This window comes from Schistocerca nitens, chromosome 8 (assembly GCF_023898315.1).
Source record: "Schistocerca nitens isolate TAMUIC-IGC-003100 chromosome 8, iqSchNite1.1, whole genome shotgun sequence".
NCBI lineage: Eukaryota > Metazoa > Arthropoda > Insecta > Orthoptera > Acrididae > Schistocerca > Schistocerca nitens.
Window position 1 is genome coordinate 366,386,294 of NC_064621.1, and position 27,982 is coordinate 366,414,275.

Consider the following 27,982-nt stretch of genomic DNA (forward strand, 5'->3'; position numbering starts at 1 on the left):
ACTTGAACAAAGATGACATACTTTTTTCAAAAAGTTATTATGTAAACTTACATAACAAGTACTTCAGAAAGACTGTAAAACACTATTAACACCTTCACATTGCTTTCTCAGGATCTCAGGACCAACCAGATACAAGAGATTATGAAACATCCAGGCAAACAGACAAAATTTTTCCTTGGTTCATGAAAGAAGATGGACTAGTCCTTGGATGAAGTAATTTCCTCTCCCCCAATATGCTGCACACTAAAGCACAAATATAGTTTCAAACACTAAATTAATCTACAAAGCAGCTAAATTAATTAACAGCTTTGGTGTGGTCACCTTCACCAGAAAAGCATGGTTTGTCTTGGAAGAGAAGAAATGACCTTGGCAACAACTGTGTGTTACTATTACTGGAGCCACACACTGAGGTGAGATGAAATGAATTATTACAGTTATTAACTTAACGTAAGCTTCCAGATCAGTTACTGAATAATTGAATATGTTTGGGGATACTGATATACAGCACTCATGTTATTACAAGGATAATCATCATCAAGTAATTTACAGGTAAATGACATCAACACTGGTCTTGGAAAGCAGAAGGGAAAAGAAGAATTTACAGACCATACTGTAGCAGACTAATGGTCTAACAGATAAAAATAACACATCAAAAATATCTTTCCTGACAGCAAAGACTGGAGCTAACTGGCCAAGTTGCGAATTGCTTGGGAGAGATGAGATCATATGCACTTCTTAGTGTAGTTAAGTATCACCAGATTATATTTATGGATTAGGAAGAAAACTTCCATTACTGCATTTAACGTCAGAAGCGCAGGTGGTATTCATTGCAGCATGTCAACAAAGCATAAGTGAATATATTGCACACATTTCTGAAGAAATCTCACATGTGATACCAACTTAGTAAACAGTTACAGACTGTTCTTAACTTACATCAGTAACTGCTGAACGAAAATGAGAAGACTGTGCAGAATACTGCTCCAAGTGTGAGTAAGCCCCATATCATGGAAAAAATACTGAAATATTTGTTAAGTCCAAGTCAGAAAAATATGTTATTGTATGGTGTTGACAAAAATAGTGTTTGTTGAACTATGATGGAGTACCATGAAGTACTCAATAACAATCTTATGCTAAATTAATTTCTCTGCGTGGTTACAGATACATGTTTTCCTAGCTACTCTGAAATCACAGACCTCTTGTTTAGTTCAGGTTCATTGATATCTTCAAGATCTGGACCTTGGGCCAAGACACTATTCTCATTTCTCCACAACCTTATCATCATCTCTCCCATCTGCTTCAGCTGGTTCTCCTCAGCCCAGCATGACACCTTCCTTGACACTAACTTTTACCTCAGTGACAGTTCAGTAAAAACCTCTGTCCATATCAAGCACACCAAACATTGACATCACCCCCATTCTGATAAATGTACTCCCTTCCAGTGCCACATCCACAAATGCCCTTAATCCTCCAACAATCCAAGTGAACGAACTCTAAAAGGAGCAACCCCCTCATTATCCAATATCACCTCGGACTGGAACAGCTTAACCACATCTTATGTCTGGGTTCCGACTACGTACGTTCAGCTATCAACTCGAATGAATGACAACTGTCAAACTGTGGCCAAGAGCAGAGTTGACCAACCTGAACATGCTACTGAGCACAACACGATAAAACTTCAAATAAGGCTGCATTGCAGCACACACCATCTTTATGACCCCCCCCCCCCCCATAAACACTAGCTTCACTGAACTATTTAGAGGGGGATTGTCTTTGAAATACATTCACCAATCCCACAATTCTCCTTCTCTCAATCCCCCCCATTCTGAACCTCTCTCTGTCCTCGACTCCATGCTCACAACTTACTCTAAACTTACACCCTCCTCTGCAGTCTCCATCTTCCTCTGCTATATATCCATCCCCCTTCCCACCTACTTACATTCCTATCTATTGTGTTCGCTGCCTCTTGCTTGCAGCTGTGAGCCAGTTCCCTCCAACTGTGTCCTTACCCCTCTCAACTTTCTTTCTTCTCTCCCCAACTCCACTTGATACACACCTCTAGCTATACTGCCAGTAAAATGCAGTTGACCAGGACAATGCGGCAGCCAGCCATGTGTGTGTGTGTGTGTGTGTGTGTGTGTGGAGGGGGGTGAACTACCAGATACTCTAGCTATTGAATAATCATCAAAAAGTTTATCAATGTCTTTCTTATGTGTCCATCATCAAACACACAATGCTTCAGCTATATAGTGTCTTTAAATTTACTACTTTCATTTATATTTCGATTCTTCTGATTATACTGCTTAACTAACATGCATCCAACAAAAACTGGTGCACCAATAAAGAAAATGGTCAATGAAAACTTATTTATCAGTTGCTACACTGTTACTCTTCAAGGTTTTTTAAATCACCGTTCAATTTGTTTCACATAAAGATGATTTTATAAAATTTTAGATCTCTTTGACAAATATAAGAAAGCTATCAACATCAAATGCACAAACATTACTAGAGGAAAATGTCATCATAGATTTGTTTTATAAGTACCATAAAGATTTTACAGTAATCTAATACTGATGGTGATACAATGCCAGTAACAAAATTCAGCTAATATGAACAACATGCTGATAGAGAACAGTTTTAAAAGAAATAAGTTGTAAAAATAAAGTTGTAATATTTAATATACATTGAATACAGAAGGGAACAATGGCATATTTGCCAAAACTGGATTTGAAACATATTAAATGTTGTTTTATAATGCTCAGATCTTACAAAATTTTCTTCTGAGAAAATAAGATGTTGCTTTTTTTTGTTTCACATGACTGATAACCAGAGTTGTCAATCACTACATTGTTACAAATATACTGACCTGGCATTTTTTTTAAACATAGTAGTGTGGAAACATCTGTTGTATCTTAGTTGTGCATTTATTTTACCAAGCAATTACTTTTAGTTCTCCAGATTTCACTTTGTACTATTATACATTGACTAGAAAAATTTTGTAGAGTATTTCAGCAAACGAAATACCTGTATTACAAGGTCGTTTGTAATGCCTCCTTGAGGTCTGAAACCTTCTCCGTAATTATACTGAAATAATCACTTAGGTTAATATAAAAGACATCAAAGAAGAAACAGGATGATCACAAAGTAAAGTTTCAGTTACATGAGTAATCTAAAACACCTTGATTTTTGGGTAAAACATGAGTATTTCCTTTTGCAGTAGAAAAGCTACTGGTAACAGCCATCGCATACATACTTCCTCTGCTGGTTGCTGAAATGTCTCTAACAAATTTATTTGCTTCTCCTATGTACTATCCTTTAACTGAACAAGATGTTTGGAGACTATTACAAAATGAATCTTGAAAGTAGGACCAGTGTCATTTATACAACTGCAATGGTATTTCAGTTTACATTTGGCAAATTGTAGCATATAAATCTTTACTTATTATAAATTCCTAAATACCTAGTAGTAAACACATAGATCAATGGAAAAACAAGAATGTGAACGTTGCTTATACTTAATACTTTGTGATACACACACGTCCTTTGAAAGATATTGTGGTGTTTACAAAATTATTTCGCCCCATGCTAAATTTCTCCTTTGACAGTTGACCTTAATCTCTGCTAAGAAAATTCCATAGAAACAGAACTGAGTGTCTGCAATAAGCACCAAAATTTTACACAAAAGATTGGCCTAACACACACACTGATATTTGAGAAAATTAGTTCTCTGTCAATCCTTATCTGTAGAGAAGTAGCCACATGACAATATATAAGAAAACATACTGCAGTGAACAGCACACAATTCCATTACCACAAAAGTTCACAAATTATATAACAAATAAATGAAACACTGTTCACTATACTAATATCAGTGGCAGTCTAACATTTTGTTCAATAGGAAACGGGGAAAGAAAATCAATTTCATCATGACATTACTATAACCTGCTGCTCATTCCACATAAAATTATACAAAGTTAGACAGCATTGCTATTAGAGCAGAAGAGATCAACTACATTATGCTGAGCAAGACAATTTTTGATTTTATAAAAAGTTGTATAATACAATCTTTTGAAAAGTCATTGCATTTTTGTTTCATTTAGTCACATGTGAGGTAGGCAAGAGCTTAGGTACTTCACAGTCCTGCATGCAAAGCACTGGTAACTTATACATAAATTGAGAGATAAAATGGTAATGAGCATTTAAGTGTTATGAGCAGTTCGTGCTTGAAGACTAACTACCTGTCTATTTTCTCAGCAAGTACTCAATGTGCGTATTAACATTACTCTGACAGAGCTGGACGTTTTTGTGCATTGAAGCAATGACTACAAGGCCACTGACAGGTTCAGATCATTTGTGCTTCTACATATAAATACTTGGTTCAATTATAATAAACATAAATCTTGGAGGCAAAAACTCACAACCTAATTTTGTTAGAAAATTATGACTACTGGGTAATTACACAGAACTTTCACACACAAATTGCTCAAGCAAGAAAAACTGTAATTTTATTTGACCTACTTAGAACTACAAATCCTGTAGAACTTGCAATCAATGGCAGTGACTGATTACACAGAATTTGACTTATTTAAAAAGTCATCTGTTTGAGAGTTCATTACAAAACCTCACTAATGTAAGGAAACATTTCCATATTTATAAGCTGGAAAAGATGCAATTTTCGGTTCCATTGAATGGTACACTTATAGTGGGAAAAAGTTTAGAAAGAATAGTTGAGATTCAAATATTAAATTTATAACTAGTGGATAGACTCCAAACATGAGGCAACAACAAGCTGAATACTTTTTACAACAAGTAAAAAGAACAACTTATACATATTTCTCTTGGACATAATTTATATGTATCACAGAAAGATGAAATGAACTGCTAAAATTGCTTACAAAATTAAGCTCAAACAGTAAAACATTGGCAAATAAAAATGAAATCAGTCAACATGAAAATAACTATGGGTAGTTATTCATAAGATTTGTACAATCTGTATTAGGAGCAAGCCAAGAAATATGCTTTAGTAAAATGTCTTCAGCAGTCTCAGCAACAAACCAAATTAAAGCTCAACCATACAAGCTCCAATATGACTGGCATTCTACTATGCAACTGGCCCATTCTCAACTACAGGTGCAGCATCTGTGTTTGCTTTAACACAAATGTTACCAACACTTTCATGGATTGGATTGGAATATTGGGATGCCACCAGTAATCCTTCATCGTGCTCTGGTGCAGAACAGCCACTCTCAACAGTAACTTCCATCTTCTTCTGTGAAATATGTACACTGTCCTCTGTCCCTGAACACTCTACCAATTTTTCTGGTTCCCCATTGGCAAAAACATTATCTCCTGGTGGCAAGCACTCTGGAAGAGTAGGTGCAACTTCATCCTCTGGCAGTGAGGCACAGCTTCCAGCAGCTGTGTCACTACCTTGTTCTGCAACTGTTCTCAGAACGCCATCCACCAAACTATTGGCGAACTGTTGTACCGATTGTTGCTGATCAAGATCACGAGGACTCTGGGATGGACGTGATATAGGCAGTGATGAAGGGCGGTGTGGTCGACCATACGGGAAACCGGGAACACTGTCTGTCTGTGGTGTATGCACGGCTACAATGTCAGTCTGTGTACCGGCAGTGTCAGCAGAGAGGACCCGCCTTGGCTGCTGTGAAGCACAAAGGAGGGACATGCGTTGCATCATGCTCTGCATTGAGCCCTGCAGCTGCTCCACCTGTAACATGCCAACATATATTACTCATATAATATTTCTTCTTTATAACAAGAATATCCAGAATTCATTTACCAGGGACAAAACAAGATGGTAACGTGAACTTGTTTTTAATAACCAAGAACTGTTCATTAAGATGCCAGTTATGCAATATGATCCATTTTTGTGAGTTTCTTTATGAAAATGTTAAGGGAGGAACGTCTTTCTGCTCCTGATTAAATATTCTCTTTTGGCAAATATCTTTCTTTATCTGTTGGAATTGTGTACAGAAGTTTTCAGTGATTCATTATGTCTCTTCCATCACTCAAGCTCATTTTTGTGTGTTTTAAAGTGATTTAAAATTTGGCCGGCTGATCACTGGATTAAAAAAGAATAAGTCACTTTGCAACACACTAAAACTGAAAATATATTTGTCAGTCGTCCTGCTAGCATATGAAGCTACAATAGAGCCAAATTTGAAGGTGGTTCTGAATAATTTTGTCCCATCACAGTGACTAGTATGATGTACACCACTACCAGACAAATGGCTTAATTGATGCGGCTTCTTATCTCTCACTGTCTGCCACAACTCCTCCCGCAGGAGACAATACTCGGCAGGGGTGTTCCCACTGTACTTGTATTACCTGGCTTCCATATCTGCTTGCACATTCTCCTAGAGCTGTATGTGTGCACTGGGTACCTAGCAGAAGTGTATTCTGTATACTTTTGGTAATTTTTCAGCTGAATACATTTGTTGTGATGTTTTTAACGCAGAAAATTTTTATTTCTGCGATGGTCTATTTGCTCCATCGCCCCCATGACTACATACTCTGTCTGACAAAAGAAGGGAAACACCCAGAAGGGAAGGAGAAAACAGAAATGTAACTTCACAGACCAAGAGGTTATGTGATGTTATTCCAGTGATTACACATTGAGTGAAATTTCCACAGAACTTGGCAGTATGAGCCTATTTATCTGTATGACACTGCAATCCCTTTAGCCTGAATGGGTGTGCACCAATTCAGTTGGGAAGGGCATTTTAAAGTCACTATAATCCTGGGAGGCAAGCTGGCCTACAACTGTTTCAACTGGTCCTTCATATCCTAGATACTGGCACTGGGACACAGTTGACACCTAAGGTGGTCCAACACATGTTCCGTCAGAAACAGATGTTGCTGCCCAAAGAAATACCTCAACATCACACAGACATTTCAAAAAGAAGTGTGCCATGTGTGGATAAGCATTCTCCCATTGAAAAATGGCATTACAATTCTGTCACATGAAAGGTAACATGAGAATGCAGGATTTCTGTAATGTACTGCTGTGCTGTCAGAGTTCTGTCAATTGCTACCAGACAATTGCTCCTCACAGCATGATGCCAGGAGTAACACCACTGTACCTCTACAAAACATTGGAGGACTGTGACATCTCCCCACGTTGTCTCCACACTTGCAGATGATCATCTAGGTAGGAGAACTGCAATCCATCACTGAACTCAATGCGACACACATACAATGAAGGCTTTCATGATCAGGTGCCTTAGCTGCAAGCGAATCTTTGGAGCTGTATAGCTGTGATCCAGTTATCAGCAGTCTATGCTGTCATGAAATCACTTGAAACGTTCTCAGGTGGATGGTGCACAATACGGCGATCTGCCCTTGTGGTAGAAGTAGTCAACTGGAAAATTGTACAAGTATGACAGCCCTGATGTTCCTGTGCAATCCAACATCAAGCCACTGTTACTTCCAAATGCCCCACAAATCTGTAAATTACACAACTTAACCGATTGGCCAAATGGTACCCACAATGAGGCCTCTTTCAAATTGTCAGGTGCTGATAATGCTGTCTCACAGGAGTATACAGAAACACTGTGCCCTTCGCAGTGACCACTCAACATTTGAAGCTATTCATGCCCTTATATATCTTACCAGGGCTTGCAACAACACTAAACACAAACAAAACCCTTGCACTCTGCTGACCGTACTATTTGTCAAGGACAACTGCAATTCTTAATATTTTACAAAACCACCAATGATGTGTTCATATATGAAGTTACAGTGACAATCAACTGTGTTTGTCAGGCACTGTTATATACAGGAAATTCCTTAGGAAGGGGAATACTGATGGCACACTTATCAAACATTTTTGAAGAGCCAACCCAGTGCCCTTGTTTGGAACTACCATTACATTCTACAAAAAAATTGTGGGGCTTATCTCAAATATTACAAGTATAACATAAAGACTTAGAAGATGAGCAATGCACTGAATTCAATAGTTCGCACCCGACAAGTTCAGAATTATCTTTGCTAGTTAGAGGGTCTTTGGTGCTCTCTGGTGAAAGGAAGGAAGTGGGTTGCGCGAAAAGGAAGGGGGCAGTCGGAACTGGGCAGTTATGGTGGATGGTAGATCCAATGGAACATAGGGGCATCCTGGAGAGCAATAGGGCAGCATTGCCTGCACACCATTTTTCTGGTCTGATGGTAGTGATTGGTTGGTATTCTCCATGCAGGGCGATGTGGCTATTGATGTACTATGCTGGGCCAGCCTAATCCTGTCCTGGCTGTATTTGTTCATGCAGTACCCGAGTTCCTCCCAGGGAGTTTGAAGCAATTTGGCACAGCCCACCAGTTGTGACCCCTTCTGCACTAGACAAACGGAACGCCTTTACCACAGGATTCTGCAGGGCACTGGGTCAATGTCTTCTTTGGGTTCCGTGGTCAAGGAATGAGCCCAGTTCTGCTTTGTGGTGAGTGTCATTTGTATGTTCTCCAGTGACTTGTCTTCATTGCTGCTGTTGGTTGTGTTTGAAGCAGCTTGGTTCTGGCCTTCTGTTTGCTTTCTCAATTTTTTTTTGTGCTACGCTCCCCCATTTTCATTTAATGTGATTTTGAAATGGTTTTTGGCATATGTTCAACTCTCTCTCCCATTGGGATATTTACTTGTGTTTAGAGTAAATGTTTTAAACAATTTTGGGTGACCAATTTTAAGTAAAGTGCAAACAGATGTTTTCATGATTTAATTTTAAGACCTTGAGGCAGTGCCTAATTCTAAGTCACATCTTGTCACAATGTTGGCCTTTATAAAAGACGTTAGCTTTGTTTAGTAGCATTAACTTGTTTCTTGCAGTCACTAAGTTTTTTCTTTCTGCTTAGATTCATAACAACCTTTACAAAGAATACGAGGAATTTTTTTTTATATAATGCTTAAATGATGCTTGCCTCTATTAAATTATACATAAACTGTGCCAAACACAATTTCATGATAACAACAGTTCTTAAGAACATCTGATTTGACTGTGAAGCTAATAATTGGTCATTGGTGTATCTTGGGTTGTGAATGTTAGTTTGAAGGCTGCTTCTGCATTTATTAAGTGTGTGATGATATTGGTTCTACCTTTAAGATATCACTAATTTGATCATTGGCCAGTAGCAATTCCGGCTTTAATTTTGTATCTTACCTGACCCTGTTAAAGTTAACTAGCGTCACGAGGGGAGTTAACATTCAGTGCACTTTTATTTTAACTTTGTCTTAGTTTTTGGATTTCCTTAGAGCTGGGGCAGAGGCTTTGGTATAATTTAACCAGAAATTTGCTGTATATGTTGCAGTGCACTACCTATCATGCCTTGGCTTCTTGTCAGTAGGGGGCTGCTATCATGCCTTGGCTTCTTGTCAGTAGGGGGCTGGGTCCCGATGTTTATGCCTACAGTCTGTTGTGTCGTCTGTGAGTTTGTGCCCTGATCTGATGCGAGGGGCGGGCGGCTGTTCTATTACTTCATTGTAATTTTCAGGTTATGCTGTGCCTCGACATGACTTTCAATGTAAATTATAAATATTTAATGTTTTGATTAATTTTAACTTTTTGCAAAAAAAACTTTTTAATCGTTTTTTTAGCCTTGTATTGTTGGTTAATAAATAGTTTTAAAGAGTACTCAGTAACAAATGATGTCCAATGGTTTTCCCCAGCCCTTCCCCTAGGACCTGTTGGTTGGTGTCATCCTACGATACAAGGTTTTGTTGCCTGTGTCAGAAGTTAAGCATAAAGTGCATTTATTTTTAAACCTTGTCAAATGTAAAACAAATCTGAGGCTGTCAAGAACACAATGTGATCTTCTGCTTCATCTTGACCGTAAAAAATGAAATTAAGTTCAAATCTATTGATACTAGTAGTTTCTGTCGATATCAACAATTGAAAGCCTGTGTTTGTGAATTACTGCCACCAGAAAAATCATTTATAATTGTTACATTATATAGATTCCCACTGGGAAAATTTCACATATTCTTACAAAGCTTTGAGTCTTAATCATGACACCAGTCAGACACAATAAAGGAAATTATGGTATGTGGAAATTTAAATATGAACTTCCAGGAAGAGTACGATAAAAGGAACAACTTGGAAACTAAACAAAACAGCCAAATAATAAATTGTAGCCACCTGGTAGCCAACACATTTAATAATCACTTCCTAGAATTAGTTCAGAAAATTGGTACTGGCGTTTCAAGGCATAAAGAAATAGAATATATGCAAGAAGCAATGCCTCAGACATAAAGGCAAATTTCAATTACTCCATACTCTGTCAAAGAAATTAATATAAGTAACTCCCTCAAAACCATGAAGTCTATGGAACTTAAAATGAGCATTAAAATTCTGTGGCATGTCATTATCAGAGGGGATGCATCCACACATATTGAAATTAGCAACTGTCAAGACCCCTTTACAAGGAAGGCTGTAAAACACATTAGTAATTACCAACCAGTTTCACTACCTATCACCTCCTCAAAGTTACTGGACGCTATTATGTATGCAGGGATAACAACACACCACTACAGAACATTATTTTTAAATTCACAAATTAGATCCTACAAAATCTGAATGACAAAATACCACCAACTGGCATTTTCTATGACTTGTCAAAAGCATCTGATTGTGCAGTTCACAGTACTCTTGGAGAACCTCAAACGTGGCATCACATATCTCATTCATCGTTTCTCATCCAATTTAACTGAAAGAATGCATACAGAAACTTGAGAAGTGCACCCAATGAAACAGAATCTCCAGAATGGGGGGAAAAAATCTTTATAGGTGTACCACAGGGATCAACTTCTGGTCTGCTCTCGTCCCTGTTGTGTGTGAATGATCTTCCATGGCATATCCAAGAAGTAGAAATAGTTCTCTTTATCACAGATACAAGTACTATAATCAAGCCTAACTTCAATACATGAAAAATTTGTAAATGATTTTGCAAGTGGATTGAAACTGAATTTAGATGAAACAATATACATCCATTTCAATACTGCACAAGGTTCAGCACTTCATTAGAAATAACACATTAGGGTACATCAATAAACAAGTATAATGTGTGTTGTCCATTCTAGAACCTCTTTTAGACAGTTCTTAAAACAACCGTGATACTGGCAACAGCCCCATAGTACATTTTCTCCCCTCTGAAGGTTGTTGTCAGCAATCAATCACAGAATGACAGCAATAGTAACATTGATAAACATGACACAAGAAGGAGAAAGGGTTTATACTGACCTTCAATTTGCTGTGTCACAGAAAGGAGTGAGATACTTAGTCATAAAATCTTTGCCTAGCTACCCAGTGATATAAAGAATTTAATAGACAAGAAAATAAACTTCAAAGACTAGCTGAAATGTAACTTTGAATAACAAGTACATTGTCTTTGTTCTGCTGATGTTTGTTTATTTTAAACTAGGTTTTGGCTTATCAGGCCATTCAGGACTAGGTTCTGGCTTATTAGGCCATTCAGAAAATAATGACTAGTGTCTGAAAGGGGCAATGGTTCTTTAGTAACCAAACATTATAAGCAAAGAGACAGTCCACTTGCATACAATACTGTGCATCAAACTTGTTTCTCAAAGTTGAAATTACACTTTACACAATGGACATTATTAAGCACAATTAATACTTAAACTACACAATATTACAGGTTAAATGGATATAATGCTAAAGTTTGTGAGGTCTTGACATTGGCTGTAAAACTGTTAAACAGTGCACTCTTCGTTTATGTTTTTGCAACAAACATGATTTTAAACACTGTAAACTAAACTTTAAGCAATGGACAGTATTATACACAATAATCAAAATACACATCCTTACATTATTACAGGCTATAGGATTATGACACCACAGTTTGTGAGAAGGTGACATTGGTTGAGAACTTAAGTGAGCACTAATAACTTATGTTGTGCAACAAACATGTTTTACACATTGTCTTTTAATTTCCTCTTCACTGCCAGGAAATGGTTGTCACCAAAGGAGCTCCGCATTTCTCACTATGAGGTACAACAATACAGTTTAATGGATCCTGTAATGACCAGGTGATATGTAATAAGCTCTAGACAATGCAAATTCCAACTTCCACATGTAAGAGGTGAAGTACCACCCTGTCCTTTCTGTAACAACACACTGCATAATGTCAGAAGACTCAATCCTGATTGGTGGCAGTCGCAACTGAATTTATACATTCATATCTCTCTCTCTCTCTCTCTCTCTCTCTCTCTCTCTCTCTCAGTACAGCAACAATCAAGTGAAACCTCCTAGCAGATTAAAACTGTGTACCAGACAGGAACTCAGCTGAGGTACTGCCTGAAGTAAAGTTGTGAGGACAGGTCATGAGTCTAGCTCAGATAGCTCAGTTGATTAGCACTTGCCCATGAAAGGTAAAGGTCCCAGGCATGATTCCTAGTGTGAAAGGCAGTTTTAATCTGTTACAACATTTCAGTTCAGCACACACACTGCTGCAGAATGAAAATTCATTATGGAAATAATCAACGATCTTACACCTTTTCCTGAAAACATTGTAATGGTCTTACATTGTAGAACATGCAGTGCTGATTGGCAGTAGGCTGTTGCCCTGATTCCTTCTTGCTCTTTGTAATAATTCTGTGACATTTTGCCCCGACAAAGTGCTATGAAGTTGTTTGTACAATGAAGGATCAAAAAAGTTTCCATTTGAGGGTATTGCTACGCAGCAACACGTAAGCAAGAAATGTTAATTATGGCAACGTTATTAACGAATGTGTCCAAACAGAACCAATGTGCTGTTATTCTTTTCCTGTCTGCCAAAGGACACACCAGTAAGACATACATTAGAGAATGAAAAATGTGTATGGGGGCACTATGTCTGTTGAAAACTACTGCTGTGGAAAAGTAAGGAAAAACTGCAACAAGGAGTGCTGCTGCTTCATGATAATGCACAACCCCATAGGGCAAATGTTGTACCAATTGGCGTACCAATGCTCGACTGTACAGCCTTCGAACATAAACTTTTTGAGCACCCCTCATATATGGCGGGGGGTGTATACAGGGTGTTACAAAAAGGTACGGCCAAACTTTCAGGAAACATTCCTCACACACAAATAAAGAAAAGATGTTATGTGGACATGTGTCCGGAAACGCTTAATTTCCATGTTAGAGCTCATTTTAGTTTCGTCAGTATGTACTGTACTTCCTCAATTCACTGCCAGTTGGCCCAATTGAAGGAAGGTAATGTTGACTTCGGTGCTTGTGTTGACATGCGACTCATTGCTCTACAGTACTAGCATCAAGCACATCAGTACGTAGCACAAACAGGTTAGTGTTCATCATGAACGTGGTTTTGCAGTCAGTGCAATGTTTACAAAAGCGAAGTTGGCAGATGCTCATTTGATGTATTGATTAGCACGGGGCAATAGCCGTGGCGCGGTACGTTTGTATCGAGACAGATTTCCAGAACGAAGGTGTCCCGACAGGAAGACGTTCGAAGCAATTGATCGGCGTCTTCTGGAGCACGGAACATTCCAGCCTATGACTCGCGACTGGGGAAGACCTAGAACGACGAGGAAAACTGCAATGGACGGGGCAATTCTTTGTGCAGTTGACGATAACCCTAATGTCAGCGTCAGAGAAGTTGCTGCTGTACAAGGTAACGCTGACCACGTCACTATATGGAGAGTGCTACGGGAGAACCAGTTGTTTCCGTACCATGTACAGCGTGTGCAGGCCCTATCAGCAGCTGATTGGTCTCCACGGGTACACTTCTGCGAATGGTTCATCCAACAATGTGTCAATCCTCATTTCAGTGCAAATGTTCTCTTTACGGATGAGGCTTCATCCCAACGTGATCAAATTGTAAATTTTCACAATCAACATGTGTGGGCTGACAAGAATCCGCACGCAATTGGGCAATCACATCATCAACACAGATTTTCTGTGAACGTTTGGGCAGGCATTGTTGGTGATGTCTTGATTGGGCCCCATGTTCTTCCACCTACACTCAATGGAGAACGATATCATGATTTCATACGGGATACTCTACCTGCGCTGCTAGAACATGTGCCTTTACAAGTACGACACAACATGTGGTTCATGCACGATGGAGCTCCTGCACATTTCAGTCGAAGTGTTCGTACGCTTCTCAACAACAGATTCGGTGACCGATGGATTGGTAGAGGCGGACCAATTCCATGGCCTCCACGCTCTCCTGACCTCAACCCTCTTGACTTTCATTTATGGGGGAATTTGAAAGCTCTTGTCTACGCAACCCTGGTACCAAATGTAGAGACTCTTCGTGCTCGTATTGTGGATGGCTGTGATACAATACACCATTCTCCAGGGCTGCATCAGCGCATCAGGGATTCCATGCGACGGAGGGTGGATGCATGTATCCTCGCTAACGGAGGACATTTTGAACATTTCCTGTAACAAAGTGTTTGAAGCCACTCTGGTACGTTCTGTTGCTGTGTGTTTCCATTCCATGAGTAATGTGATTTGAAGAGAAGTAATAAAATGAGCTCTAACATGGAAAGTAAGCGTTTCCGGACACATGTCCACATAACATATTTTCTTTGTTTGTGTGTGAGGAATGTTTCCTGAAAGTTTGGCCGTATTGATTGGCAGGAGTGGCTGACTTTATGAAAACTTCCAATTTCTGTCAACTAGTTTCAAGAAGTCCGAGGGGTTCAAGTCTATAGGGGGGGGGGGGGGGGGGGGAAAGGATCCCACAAATGTTTTATGTGATTCGTGTTAGGTGATCTGGGTGGCCAAATCATTTGCTCAAATTGTCCAGAATGTTCTTCAAAACAATCCTGAACAATTGTGGCCTCGTGACACGACATCGCTGTTTCTTACATGAATGGCCACAATTGGTCTCCAAGTGCCAAACATAACCATTTCCTGTCAATGATCAGTTCAGCTGGACATGAGGACCCAGTCCATTTCATGAACACACAGTCCACACCATTAGAGAGCCACCACCAGATTGCCACAGTGCCTTGTTCACAACTTAGGTCCCTGGCTCTTGCCAATTGAAACTGGGACTCATCTGACCAGGCCACGGTTTTCCAGTCATCTAGGGTCCAAACGACATGGTCATGAGCACAGGAGAGGCACTGCAGGCAACATCGCGCTATCAGCAAAGGCATTTGTGTTAGCCATTTGCTGCCACAATCAATTAACGCGAAATTTTGCCAAGTCCTAATGGATACGTTGGTTGTACATGCCACATTGATATCTTGCAGTTATTTCACACACTACTGCTTGTCTGTTAGCTATGACAACTCTACGCAAACAATGCTGCTCTCGCTAGTTAAAAAGTTTGTTGGTCGCGGTGTTGTCTGTGGTGAGAGGTAATGCCTGAAATTTGGTATACCTGGCACACTCTTGACACTGGATTTTGGAATATTAAATTCCCTAACAATTTCCAAAACGGGATGTCCCACACATCTAGCTCCAACAAACATTTTGTGAGTCTGAATACCTGTTGAGTGGCCATAACCACATTGGAAACCTTTTTACATGAATCATATGAGTTCAAATGACAGCCCTGCCAACACGCTCTTCTTTTTATACCTTGTGTATATTAGACTATCACCATCTGTGCATGTGCTTATCACTATCCCATGACTTTTGTCAACGTAGTTTAATTGTTTACTATTTGTCTGTAAGGCATGTAAAAGTTTTAGTGAGCTCAGCCACACTAGTTCTAGATTGTGATAGCAGATGAATAGTAAGAAGTGTATGTTGTTAAAACTCAACAAAATGGCCAAAACTGCTTTCTTCTGCACCACCTGCCTCCTCATGGGAGTTTATGTGCTCTGAAACCTCTCCTCGCAAACCTCTAACAACCGAGTTCACTAAAACTTTTACAGACTATATAGCTCGCCCATCTTTCTTATCCCCTGCTTGGAATTCGGCAATACAATGTGGAAGCCTTCGTGTTGTTTTTAATTGCTGCCAACTTAGGCGATCTACTACTGTATGGCACGGCACTGCACAAGCCATTATGCTGTGGATAGCTTATTGTTCATCACTGAGTTGTGTGTTAGGCCACTTTAGAAAGGTGTTCACAAAATGTTGTTACTTCTGTGCATCACTTCCACTGCAGCAAGTGATTAGTATGAGCAATGTGAGTAGAGAGTGTTGCCAGCACAGCAGGAAATAATCTCACTGCACCATTCTTCAACTAGAGGTTCACCCAGTCATCTTCAGACCATTGATTAAGAACCTCCTTCTGGTAAATCGCAGTTTGAGTAACACATCGATCACTGTTCACTCCCACAATGTATTCAAAAGTAATTAACATGAAAAGAGTTTTCATACTGCAGCAGTGAGCCTTGAGGATCATAGCAAAAGTAAAACCAGGAACTTCTTGCAAACCCCTATTCATTAGACACAATATTCACTTAGTTTATGCCATGTATATACTAGAAACTATAATGCTAGTGAAAGAAGACACTAAAATCACAAAAAGAAATATGGATATTCACAATTATGAAACAAGGTGTAGAAAAGATTTTCATATGGTTAACAGAAGATTAACAGCGAAAAGCCCGTATGTCAAAGGAGCTGTTTTTAGTAACTTGTTACCAAATGAATTTAAGATATTGACAGGGGATACTTTTTAAAAGCCAGTCAAGCAGTGGATTACCCAAAAATGTCCTTATAACTTGAATTTATCATGAATTAAAATTTAATAGAAATAATATAAACTAAAAAAAAATTGTAATTGTAAAAACTTTATAATTAGATGAAAACGCACATACATGTACAATTACGTGTTGTGGGCAATAAATTGAATTGAACTGCACAACAAGAGTGAAAATTAGAGTACAATCTTACACCTCTTGTCACTTAGTACTATCCTGGTCTTGAATGTATTAATCAGCCACTTTGAAAAGGCTATGACTTCCCAAAATCATGCCCTGAATATGAGGTCCTTTTGTCTGACATTTTGCCTACCACGCCTAGAATAGCAGGGCCAGATGAAGAAAACGAACAAGAAGGTGTTGAGGTTCTGGAGGAATGCGGAATAGGGTATCCTCACCCTACCAAGTTCCTTAGTGGTCATCTTGAAGAACTATATCCTTGCCCATGATAGCATCACCTACGAACACATTCCTGGTATGGCAGTGGACACTCACAAGGCACCATCCTATGTCAACCCATTCATGGGCTATCTAGAGGAATCATTCCTATCCATCCAGAATCCCAAAACTCTCACCTGGTTCAGATTCAATGATGACATCTTTGTGATCTGGATCAAGGGTGAGGACACCTTATTCACATTTCTCAAGAATATGAACACAATCCTCCCCCATTTGTTTCACCTGGTCTTCCTCAACCTAAGGAGCCATCTTCCTCAAATACTGACCTCCATCTCAAAAGTGGCTACACACCAATCAACCATCAGCAATGCCTCCATTTTGACAGCTGATGTCCATCCCATACCATGAAGTCCCTTCCATACAGCCTAGTCATGCATGGTCATCATACCTGAAGTGATGAGCAGTCCCTTCCAAATAAAGCAATGATCTCAAAATGAGGCCTTCACATACTGTAATTACACTGCTAACCTTGTACAGAAACAAATCTCATATTCCTTCTCTCCTTTTCTGTTTTGTCGCCCCCTCCCTCTCCCTCCCATCCAACCTTCTGACTGCAGCAAGCTGCCTACCCTTCACCGCTACATCCCTGCATGCCCCCACAAGCAGCACTTTACTGTCACCCATCCCTACCCAATTACTGCTCCTGATAAAGATGAGTGTGTCACAGGCATATTTTTAGATCTTTCTAAGGCCTTAGATACAGTAGACCACAAGATTCTACTACATAAATTAGAAGCACTAGAAATAAGAAGGGTAGCTAATGACTGGTTTCGATCATACGTAGCAGATAGGGTACAAAGAGTACACATGCCACATACTCCACAAAGATCTAAACATTTAGTAAACCACTTATCAGAATCAAAATACATTAATATAGGGGTTCCGCAACGTAGAATATTAGGACGAATACTATTCTTGATATACGTCAATGACTTTCCCACTAGTGTTACTCATAGTGAAAAAATTTTCTTCACTGATGACAGCAATATTATAGTCACTGAGAAAACAAGAGAACTCCTTGCAGAGAAAACAAATGAAACTCTCTAGGAAGTTTATGATTGGTCAATAAGCAATAAAGTGACATTGAACATAAAGAAAATTAATGCCATGAATTTCAGTTTGAAGAGGAAAATGACAATGTTAATTAAATGTAGATGGCACCTTTATAGACTGTGTAACAAATGCAAAATTTCTAGGAATGAATATTGATTCTCAGTTGAAGTGGTGTGAACACACAAAGGTACATGCAAACAGAACGTCATCAGCTTGTTATGCCCTTAGAATACTATCATCAGTGTGTAACATGCAGTGTCTTTTAGTTACATACTACACTACTGGACATTAAAATTGCTACACCTCGAAGATGAAGTGCTACAGACGCGAAATTTAACCGACGTGAAGAAGACGTTGAGATATGCAAATGGTTAGCTTTTCAGAGCCTTCACACAAGGTTGGCTCCAGTGGTGACACCTACAACGTGCTGACATGAGGAAAGTTTCCAACCGATTTCTCATACACAAACAGCAGTTGACCGGTAATGCCTGGTGAAACACTGTTGTGATGCCTCATGTAAGGGGGAGAAATGCGTACCACCACGTTTCCGACTTTGATAAAGGTCAGATTGTAGCCTATCGCGATTGCGGTTTATCGTATCGAGACATTGTTGCCCGCGTTGGTCAAGATCCAATGAATCGTTGGGTTCAGGAGGGTTATACAGAATGCCATGCTGGATCCCAACGGCCTCGTATCACTAGCAGGCATCTTATCCGCATGGCTGTAACAGAGTCAAGAATGGGTTTGCAAGACAACAACCATATGCACAAACAGTTCGACAACATTTGCAGCAGCATGGACTATCAGCTCAGAGACCATGGCTGTGGTTACCCTCGACGCTGCATCACCGACAGGAGCGCCTGCGATGGTGAACTCAATGATGAACCTGGGTGCACGAATGGCAAAACGTCATTTTTTTGGATGAATCCAGGTTCTGTTTACAGCATCATGATGGTCGCATCCGTGTTTGGCGACATTGTGGTGAACGCACATTGGAAGTGTGTATTCGTCATCGCCATACTGTCGTATTACCCGGCGTGATGGCATGAGGTGCCATTGGTTACACGTCTCGTTCACCTCTTGTTCGCATTGACGGCCCTTTGAACAGTGGACATTACATTTCAGATGTGTTACGACCCGTGGCTCTACCCTTCATTCGATCCCTGCGAAACCCTACATTTCAGTAGGATAATGCACGACCGCATGTTGCAGGTCCTGTACGGGCCTTTCTGGATACAGAAAATGTACGACTGCTGCCCTGGCCAGCACATTATCCAGATCTCTCACCAACTGAAAAGTCTCGTCAAAGGTGGCCGAGCAACTGGCTCATCACAATATGCCAGTCACTACTCTTGAAGAACTGTGGTATCATGTTGAAGCTGCATGGGCAGCTGTACCTGTACATGCCATCCAAGCTCTGTTAGACTCAATGTCCAGGCGTATCAAGGCCGTTATTACGGCCAGAGGTGGTTGTTCTGGGTACTGATTTCTCAGGATCTATGCACCCAAATTGTGTGAAAATGTAATCACATGGCAGTTCTAGTATAATATGTTTGTCCATTGAATACCTGTTTATCATCTGCATTTCTTCTTGGTGTAGCAATTTTAATGGCCAGTAGTGTATCCATATGTACACTCAATTCTTTTTTAGGAAACAAATGCACAAAATATGAACCTAACTTTAACAGGATAATAACCAAAAATACTGGTCAAGCTCATTGCAAAGATCTATTTAAAACAATGGGGATTTTAACTGCTCCATGTGAATACATTTACCAGTCAGTTGTACACAGCAAAAATAAAATTAGTAATTACTGCACAGCTCTGTCCAAGACCATGCAACAAGAGCTAGATTCAACTTACATTTACCAAGAAAAAATAAACCTAAAACTCTAAACAGCATTTTCTACCATGGAATAAAACTATACAATAAATTACCAAACGAGAATAAAGAAATTGCAAAAATATACTTATTTAAAAAGGCAGCTAAAAAGTACCTGTTATGCAATACATTTTATACATTGAAGAAATACTTAGATAAAACAGAGTAGGTGTGTGATAAAAAATGTTATACAAATAAACAATAATTATGATCATAAAAAATTCGACATTCCACAAAAACACCTTCACATTATGTTTTTTCCTTCCTAAAACTACTTACCCCCAAGCTATGCATAGCACAATACTAACACCTCTTCCTCTTTCTGAGCTCAACACCTCACTCATTATAGACAGACACTGACTCTGCTTTTCAGGATAGCAAATGGGAAGTTGTGGTACAGAAAATGGCCCAGAGATCACCAGTGTGTGTGTGTGTGTGTGTGTGTGTGTGTGTGGGGGGGGGGGGGGGGGGGGGTAGTGAGTGAAGTGTTATGAAACAATGTGTGTATAGTGTGTGCAGTGACTAATAGAGCGATATGAGTGAACAGTGTGGCATTACATTATTTTAATAAGTTATTTGCAAAAAAAAGTATTGCATACCAGGAGTAAATCTAATGATTATTGATTATCATTAACTAGAAGTCTGTAAATGTACACTGTCCTCCATAAGTTTGGAAACACCATACTGCGTATTACAATAGAGTAAGGTGAAAGTAATCTATGTGAGTTATTGGTTAGAATACGGAATAGCAAGCTCAAATAACTGTTAATAATGACACGTACAGTATTGTACACTTCATTATTGTACATATACACACATATTGGAACATACTAGTATTGCTCCATATTATGTAAACTGACGTTATCTGTCCAAGCAGTTCTATTAAACACGCCAGGTGACATGAGTTGACTGCATGGCTATGTAGAGGTATGATGTTTACATTTCTGTTCACTTGTTGTTGCGTTTGCATAAAGATATAAGATGCCACGAAAGTAATTAAAAATGGCCCCAAAGTGCCAGACTGCTTATGAATCACAGGTAATGATAATCACTTTGCACCCAGAAAGCAATAGTGTCCGACAAATAGCAAAGAAACTGATGATTTCCATCAGTGGAGTTGTCAAAACCATACACCGGCATCGAGAAACAGGCTCCTATGGCGATCGTCCTTGCTCAGGAGCACCCAAGAAAATATCAGAATGCCAGGAAAAGTATTTGGTAGTGACCAGTAAACATAGCAGATTAAAAACTGTCCATGAATTGACTACTGAACTAAACGCAATGAGGGATACACTGGTGAGAGTCAACAGTGAGACGATGCCTGGCAGACAACAACCTCCGAGGTTATGTAGCAACTAAGAAACCCCTGTTGCGCCCTGTCGACAAGAAGAAAAGGATTCAGTGGGCTAAGAGACACCAACATTGGACAGCGAGGGATTGGGAAAGAGTCTTATTCACTGATGAATCCAAGTTCAAAACATTCAGAAGTAAACGCCGTCAATTTGTACGCCGTTTGCCCCATCAACGCTTGAATTCTCAGTGCGTAATTCCAACTGTAAAACATGGAGGGGGTTCTGTGATAGTATGGGGATCCTTTGGAGGGAATAAAGTTGGAGATTTGGTGAAAATAGATGGAAAACTGAACCAAAAGGATTATCATGCCATTCTCCAGTGACATGAGAGTTCTGGTTTGCATCTGATTTGGAAAGGGTTTGTCTTGCAGCAAGACAATGACCTGAAACATATGTCTCGCTTGTGTCAGAACTATGTGAAGTTTCTAGAGGTTCGTAAAATATTGGAAAACATGGAATGGCCACCCCAATCCCCCGATTGTAACCCAATCGAGCTGCTACGGGATGAATTGGACAGGAGGACCCGAAAATGGGAAATCATGAGTGGGTCACAATTGTGAGAGGACCTGCAGCAATAATGGAGATTAATTCCAACTGAAACCTTGGCAAAACTGACACAGCGCGTGCCAAGAGTGTGCAAGGCAGTGATGAAAGCAAAGGGTGGCTATTTTGAGAAATCTAAAATTTAATTGTTGCATCTTCCTGTGTATTATTTGAGCTTAATAAACATTTGGAAAACAACATAATGCACTTTTATACTGTATTTCCTTTCCATTGTCCTTAATTACTCAAAACTTATGGAGGATAGTGTATGTGTATATGAATTAGCTTATTTTAAATTGGTCTAAGCTTGTAAATATTTTGACATGTCCCATATCCTTGTAAATACTACTTATCAACCACCCTTTGACATTACGTGCTGTAGAATCCTGCATGGTGCTGTGTATGGCCCTATATAATGTACTCATGGCTTTACTTCTATCTATTTTGTGTGGTTGTGCTGAAATGTTACTCCCTTGCACATCAACTACTTCAACGGTCATTGCATCCTTCTTGAGGCAATTTTAATGGCCAGAAGTCTATTTTGCTGTTTCAGTGTACTGCACATCTTAAATGGAACCTATAACTATCTTGGGACTGGAATGTTGTACATTACTTCTTGTAATTAATGTTTTAGCCCACCATAGTTTATAACCTTGGAGTATAACGTAAGGTAATTCAAATTAAAATCCTATTTTCAAGCATAAATGTGCATGCTTCTTAATAAATTGAGATGAAATGTGTATGGGAAAATATAATCTACTTTTATTCAGTTGCACTTAGACATAACCTCAGTATCACAAACATAATACAGCTACCAACTGAGGAATGATAAGTAAACAACAGTTAATGTTTTAATTGAGTTTCTGTACATCATAATTTAATAGTCATAGATAATTCAATTTTAATTTTAATTTGATTATTACATTTGGATCTTGCTGTCAAACATCCAAATCCAATGAAACTATGCCTATAAATCTGTTACAAAAATAAAAAAACCATTCTTGTAAAGCATGAATTGTTGGTCAGTTTCTTTCTCAGTAATATAAACAAATAATTACCTGGCTATGCAGACGTGAACAAGTTTCAGTAAGTTCTTTCATTGTGTCTGCGTCTGCTCCTTTACTGCTCCCACTAGGTTCATTCTTAGGTGATGGCTGGAGATTAACCACCTGTTAAAAACAAAGTCTTGTTTTACAATATTTCATTTTATTGTGTTCCACAAGTTGTTTATTAGAATATATTTACTTTCCAAGCAGACGAAGTTAAATGAATCCTTTTGCAGCTTTATTGTAAATAAACATTTATCTTTGACAATTTTTTTTTATTTTACTTAGGATAAATTCTCTCTCTCTCTCTAAAATGACATAGCTCTAGAAACTGCTCATGGTATTGTCTGCAAGCTGTATTGAATGTAATAACCTGCAGAAACAAAGGATATTTTTTATGCTAACTAGTAGAACAGGATCTACATTAGATCTGTTTGACATACACTCACAAAACCAACACTAGCAGAATTGTACTACTTTCTACAATTTGTTACGAAGGACACAAAGCTTAGGTTGTTATAAAAAACTCACATGTTGCTTAACCTTACTGAAGTGACCTCTTTAGTTCTCCACTTATTACACAAAGTCAGGGTCGTAAAATGGTGTCTGTTCATTGAATTTGGACCTTGATGGATCCTAAATGTGCCTATTAGATATCCAGAAACAAATGTGGACAAAGAAGACCATTTAACACTTCCAAGTTTTCAAAGTACATACAAAATCTAAAAAGGAAAGAAATCCAGTGACCTAATCAGATGCATACAAATACGCTGTTAACTGATCATTCCAGCTGACTCTCGGAGATTTGATCAAAATTTCCAGTAGAAATGAAAGCTGTTGACATTGTTAACCAAATCTTCACAATGCAGTCCATTGTATGGACAACAGTGAACATTTTGCGTGAAATTACAACCAGAACATTGTGAAACAAAAATCTTGAGGTACAAAATTATGCCATTTTTGACCATCCAAATTGATGGATTATAATGTAACAATGGAAAGTCCAGGATGGAATAACAATATTGAATACATTCTACTCAACACACAGAGGTGGTGTTGAATCAACAACAGGCACAATGAAAAAGAACACTAGAAACATATTTAGCTTTTGGATAAAGATCATCTTCAGAAGCAGAACTCTCATGCATTCACACAACAGCAACAGCAACAACAATTACCCCCCCTCACACACACACACACACACACACACACACACACACACAAGTCTACTAAGACCCAATTGCGACTACATCTGACGTCAGCAGCGGTCTAGTTGGGGCGGGTAGTGAGGTGGCAGCATGTAGGGAGGGGGAGGGAGAGCAGGGTAGGGATGGGAGAAGATGTTGGTGCTGCTGTGCAGGTGTGGAGGGGCATGGTAGCAACAGAACAGGACTGCTACCTGCAACGGTGGCAGGCTGTGATGGGGGAGGAGGAAAACTGAAGAGAGGGGAGAAATACCGAAGGTAAAAGGTCTTGTAGGTGTGTAGGTGGGATAGATGGCAGGTCTGTACTGGAGTGGGTGCAAGAAAGGAGATAGGCAGGTGGAGGATAGGGATTAGCGAATGTTGAGCCCAGCGGAGTTAAGGGAACGAAGGATACATAGTGTTCCCACTTGCATAATTCAGGAATGCTAGTGTTGGTGGGAAAAATCAAAATGGCAAAGGCTTGAAAGCAGTCAATGAACTGAAGCACATCTTGTTGGGCAGCATGTCGAACAACTGGGTAGGTCGGCTGTGTCTTGGCCATTCTTGCAGACAGACAGTCTGTTAGTTGTCATTCACATGTGGAATGCAGCAGTGTTTACAGCTGCCTTAATGACGCACTGTCAGTGCAACTGAGAGCTAAGCTGGCAGTAGCATTTGTTCCGTTATGGTCAACCCTACCAGACAGGTCTCAGCTGAGGAGCCAGGCAAAGTGTTGCATATCAGTCTCTCTTCAAATACCTTTCCCATAATAACCCATCTCTATACCAACAGGAGCTAACAGGTGGACTGAGCAACTAAGATTATCAAAATTATCCTTTTTCCCTGTTCCCCCTTGATTAAAGTATGGTAACCCTAGCAGAAAACTCCCTTGTCATCTACGTTAGAGGTTGTCTGAAGGGCTGGTATCAAAATATTCTACATTACTCAGAACAGAAGCCAACAAATTATGTGATTACAAAGGAAACCATAAAGGCTAAATGATTTGGAATCTAAGATATACAGGCTGTTTCAAACCCGCTATTACAGACTTCTAATAGTTGTAGAGGGGACATAGTAGATAAATATTTGATAAAGAATCCATGTTCGGAAATGTGCTTATATATATGAAATAATTTTGAAGATCTAATCACTTTCAAATCTCCCACTTCACAGTAGGTACTGAGCACTACGTACTCTGCGAGAGGCCATGACAAGGGCAATATTTCAAGTACTCGTTGATGGTTCTCTTCTACATGGTGAAGGACATCATCTTCAAACGCGAGAGTGTGGTGCATCTATAAAGTGCCACAATCAACTCTCCTAGATGTGAACCTACTGCTTTCTCACATCTATTGTTGTAGTTAGGCGAAAATGATATGTTGTTTCATAATTATGAAAGTGACTGACGACACCTGTATCTCAGTTTGTGCATGTGCCGTGACATGGGAGATATGAAAGTGATCCAATCCTCAAACTCATTTTATACCCAAATGGTAAATTCCAGACATGGGTTCCCTACCAAAACTTTATCTACTATGTCCCCTCTACAATCATTGGACGCTTGTAATAGAAATTGTGAAATGCCCTGTATAGAAAGCAGGTATTTTGAATCTAAGAGCTGTAAAAAACAAGAAGGAAGAACTTGCTGGGAAGCTGTTTAGAAAGGAAATTGATATTACAATAATAATGAAGACAAAAAAGAAAATGAAAGGAACTAACGAAACACAAAAATAAACAATGTTTGACAGTGGAGCTGCCTAGTTAGAAAGAGCTGTTTCCATAGTGGCAATATCAGCAGAGAGAAAATGGAAAAATAAAATGTTTTTAAGTTTCACCAATCTAAGTGAACGGATTTTAACTCTTACATCAAGAACAGAGAGAGGAAGCCTAACTTTGACAGCCATACATGCCGCAGAGGAAAACAAACAAGAGAAAGCTAAGCAGTTCCAGGAGGATCTTCATTCAGTTATGGATAAAATTTGTAAGAATAATTTCCTTATTGCGTTGGAGATCTTGGTGCTCTTGCAGGAAACACGCCAATTCTCAAACTAATAAAAAATAAAAGTGGAAACACATTAAATGAAAAGCATTAATCATTGAGAGAAAGAATATTCACAAGTTTATGACAGGAGGACAATGATTGACTGTGTGATAGAAAGTAAAAAATTAAACCTACGTGTAGTAGACACCAGGGTACATAGAGGTAGTATTGTTTACATTGATCAGTTCCTAGTAGTTTCTAAAATGAGAATTTTTGCTGAAAGCAGTACAATGCTATATAAAATTACACAAAATGAATGAAAAATTTACAAGATATATTTACAACAAGTCAAAGTGATAAAATATCTGTATTAAAGCCAACTACAACTGTTGTAGAAATTGCTTGAAAATCCAATAAGTGGCGATATTAGCAAAGAATGGAAAATCGTAACGTTGGCAATACTGAAAGAAAATTCTGTCTAAAGCCCTACTAAACCGAGCAGAATCTCAGCTGGATTCAAAACTAGGCGAATACCAAGGTGGCTTCAGTAAAGGTCGATCATGCGTAGAACAAAGCCTTAACTTGAAAAACTCGATGAAATATTTGCATAGTACTTCAAACAAAAGCTATGTCATCATGTTTGTTCACTTTAAAAAAGCATATAACAGTATAGACCGAGAATCCCTTTTTGAAGTGTTAGCAGAATTTGGACTAGATCAAAAGACAACAAACATCATAAAAGAAACACTCACGGAGACCAAATCCAAAGTGAAATTTATGGGAGAATTGAGCATAGAATTTGAAATAGACACCGGAGTACGACAAGGGGATGGACTGTCCCAGTACTCTTCAATTGTGTTCTTGAAAAAGTTGTTCAAGAATGGAGAAAAGCAGGTGCATCAGCACACAGATTGGGACCAAATCATAAGGGCATAGAATTAGACTGTTCAGCATTTGGTGACAACATGGGACTGATGGCCCAAGACATTACCAATGCACAGAAACAGCTAGAATTATTACAAGAGCAGGCAGCAAAAATAGGATTACAAATTTCATTTGGGGGGGAAAAAAAAAGACTGACATCAAAGATGCACCTTCTAATCTCAAAATTGGTAATAACTACACCTCTTGAGTAAAATAATTTAAATATTTAGGTGAATGGATTGCAGAAAATTGTAATGAAAAGAAATCTGTCAGATCAAGAGCCTAGAAAATGGAGATGGTGTTTCAGTTAACAAAAATCATTTACAACAAAAAGTCTCTCTCGTGGAACTGCAAAATACAACACTACACAACAGTAATTAAAGCAGAAGCTCTCTACATATCTGAGACACTACATCTTCAACACAGAACACTAAAAGGGGAATTAGAAGTGAAAGAATGTAAAATAATGAGGAAAATCCTAGGACCAAGAACTCAAGATGGTGTGCATTATCCAAAACCCAATGAGGAAATTTTTAAAAATATCTCCAAAATAACAGACACAATGCGCATGATAAGAATCCAAATGGTTCAAATGGCTCTGAGCACTATGGGACTCAACTGCTGAGGTCATTAGTCCCCTAGAACTTAGAACTAGTTAAACCTAACTAACCTAAGGACATCACAAACATCCATGCCCAAGGCAGGATTCGAACCTGCGACCGTAGCGGTCTCGCGGTTCCAGACTGCAGCGCCTTTAACCGCACGGCCACTTCGGCCGGCCTGATAAGAATCCAATTCATGGGCATTTAGAAAGAATGGACTAAAACAAGTTAATGCACAAAACCCATACATTTTTAAAGAACAAAACTACAAGACCAAACTGGTACAAGCAGACAGAAAAAGACCTGAGAGAATTAGGGTCTCCAAA

At 39.1% G+C, this 27,982-nt stretch overlaps 1 protein-coding gene across 2 annotated transcripts in view; it reads right to left on the reverse strand.

Annotated features, from left to right (window-relative positions):
• Nucleotides 1-2,682: 2,682 nt before the first annotated feature.
• The window catches only part of LOC126198601 (uncharacterized), a 197,731-nt gene continuing 172,431 nt past the window's right edge, over nucleotides 2,683-27,982 (reverse strand). For both annotated transcript variants that reach the window (XM_049935051.1, XM_049935053.1), the window contains 2 exons: nucleotides 22,978-23,088; nucleotides 2,683-5,728 (listed from right to left, as the gene is read on the reverse strand). In XM_049935051.1, coding sequence (XP_049791008.1) covers nucleotides 5,099-5,728; nucleotides 22,978-23,088 — 741 coding nt within the window. In that variant the 3' untranslated portion in view covers nucleotides 2,683-5,098. The remainder of the gene's footprint in view (nucleotides 5,729-22,977; nucleotides 23,089-27,982) is intronic.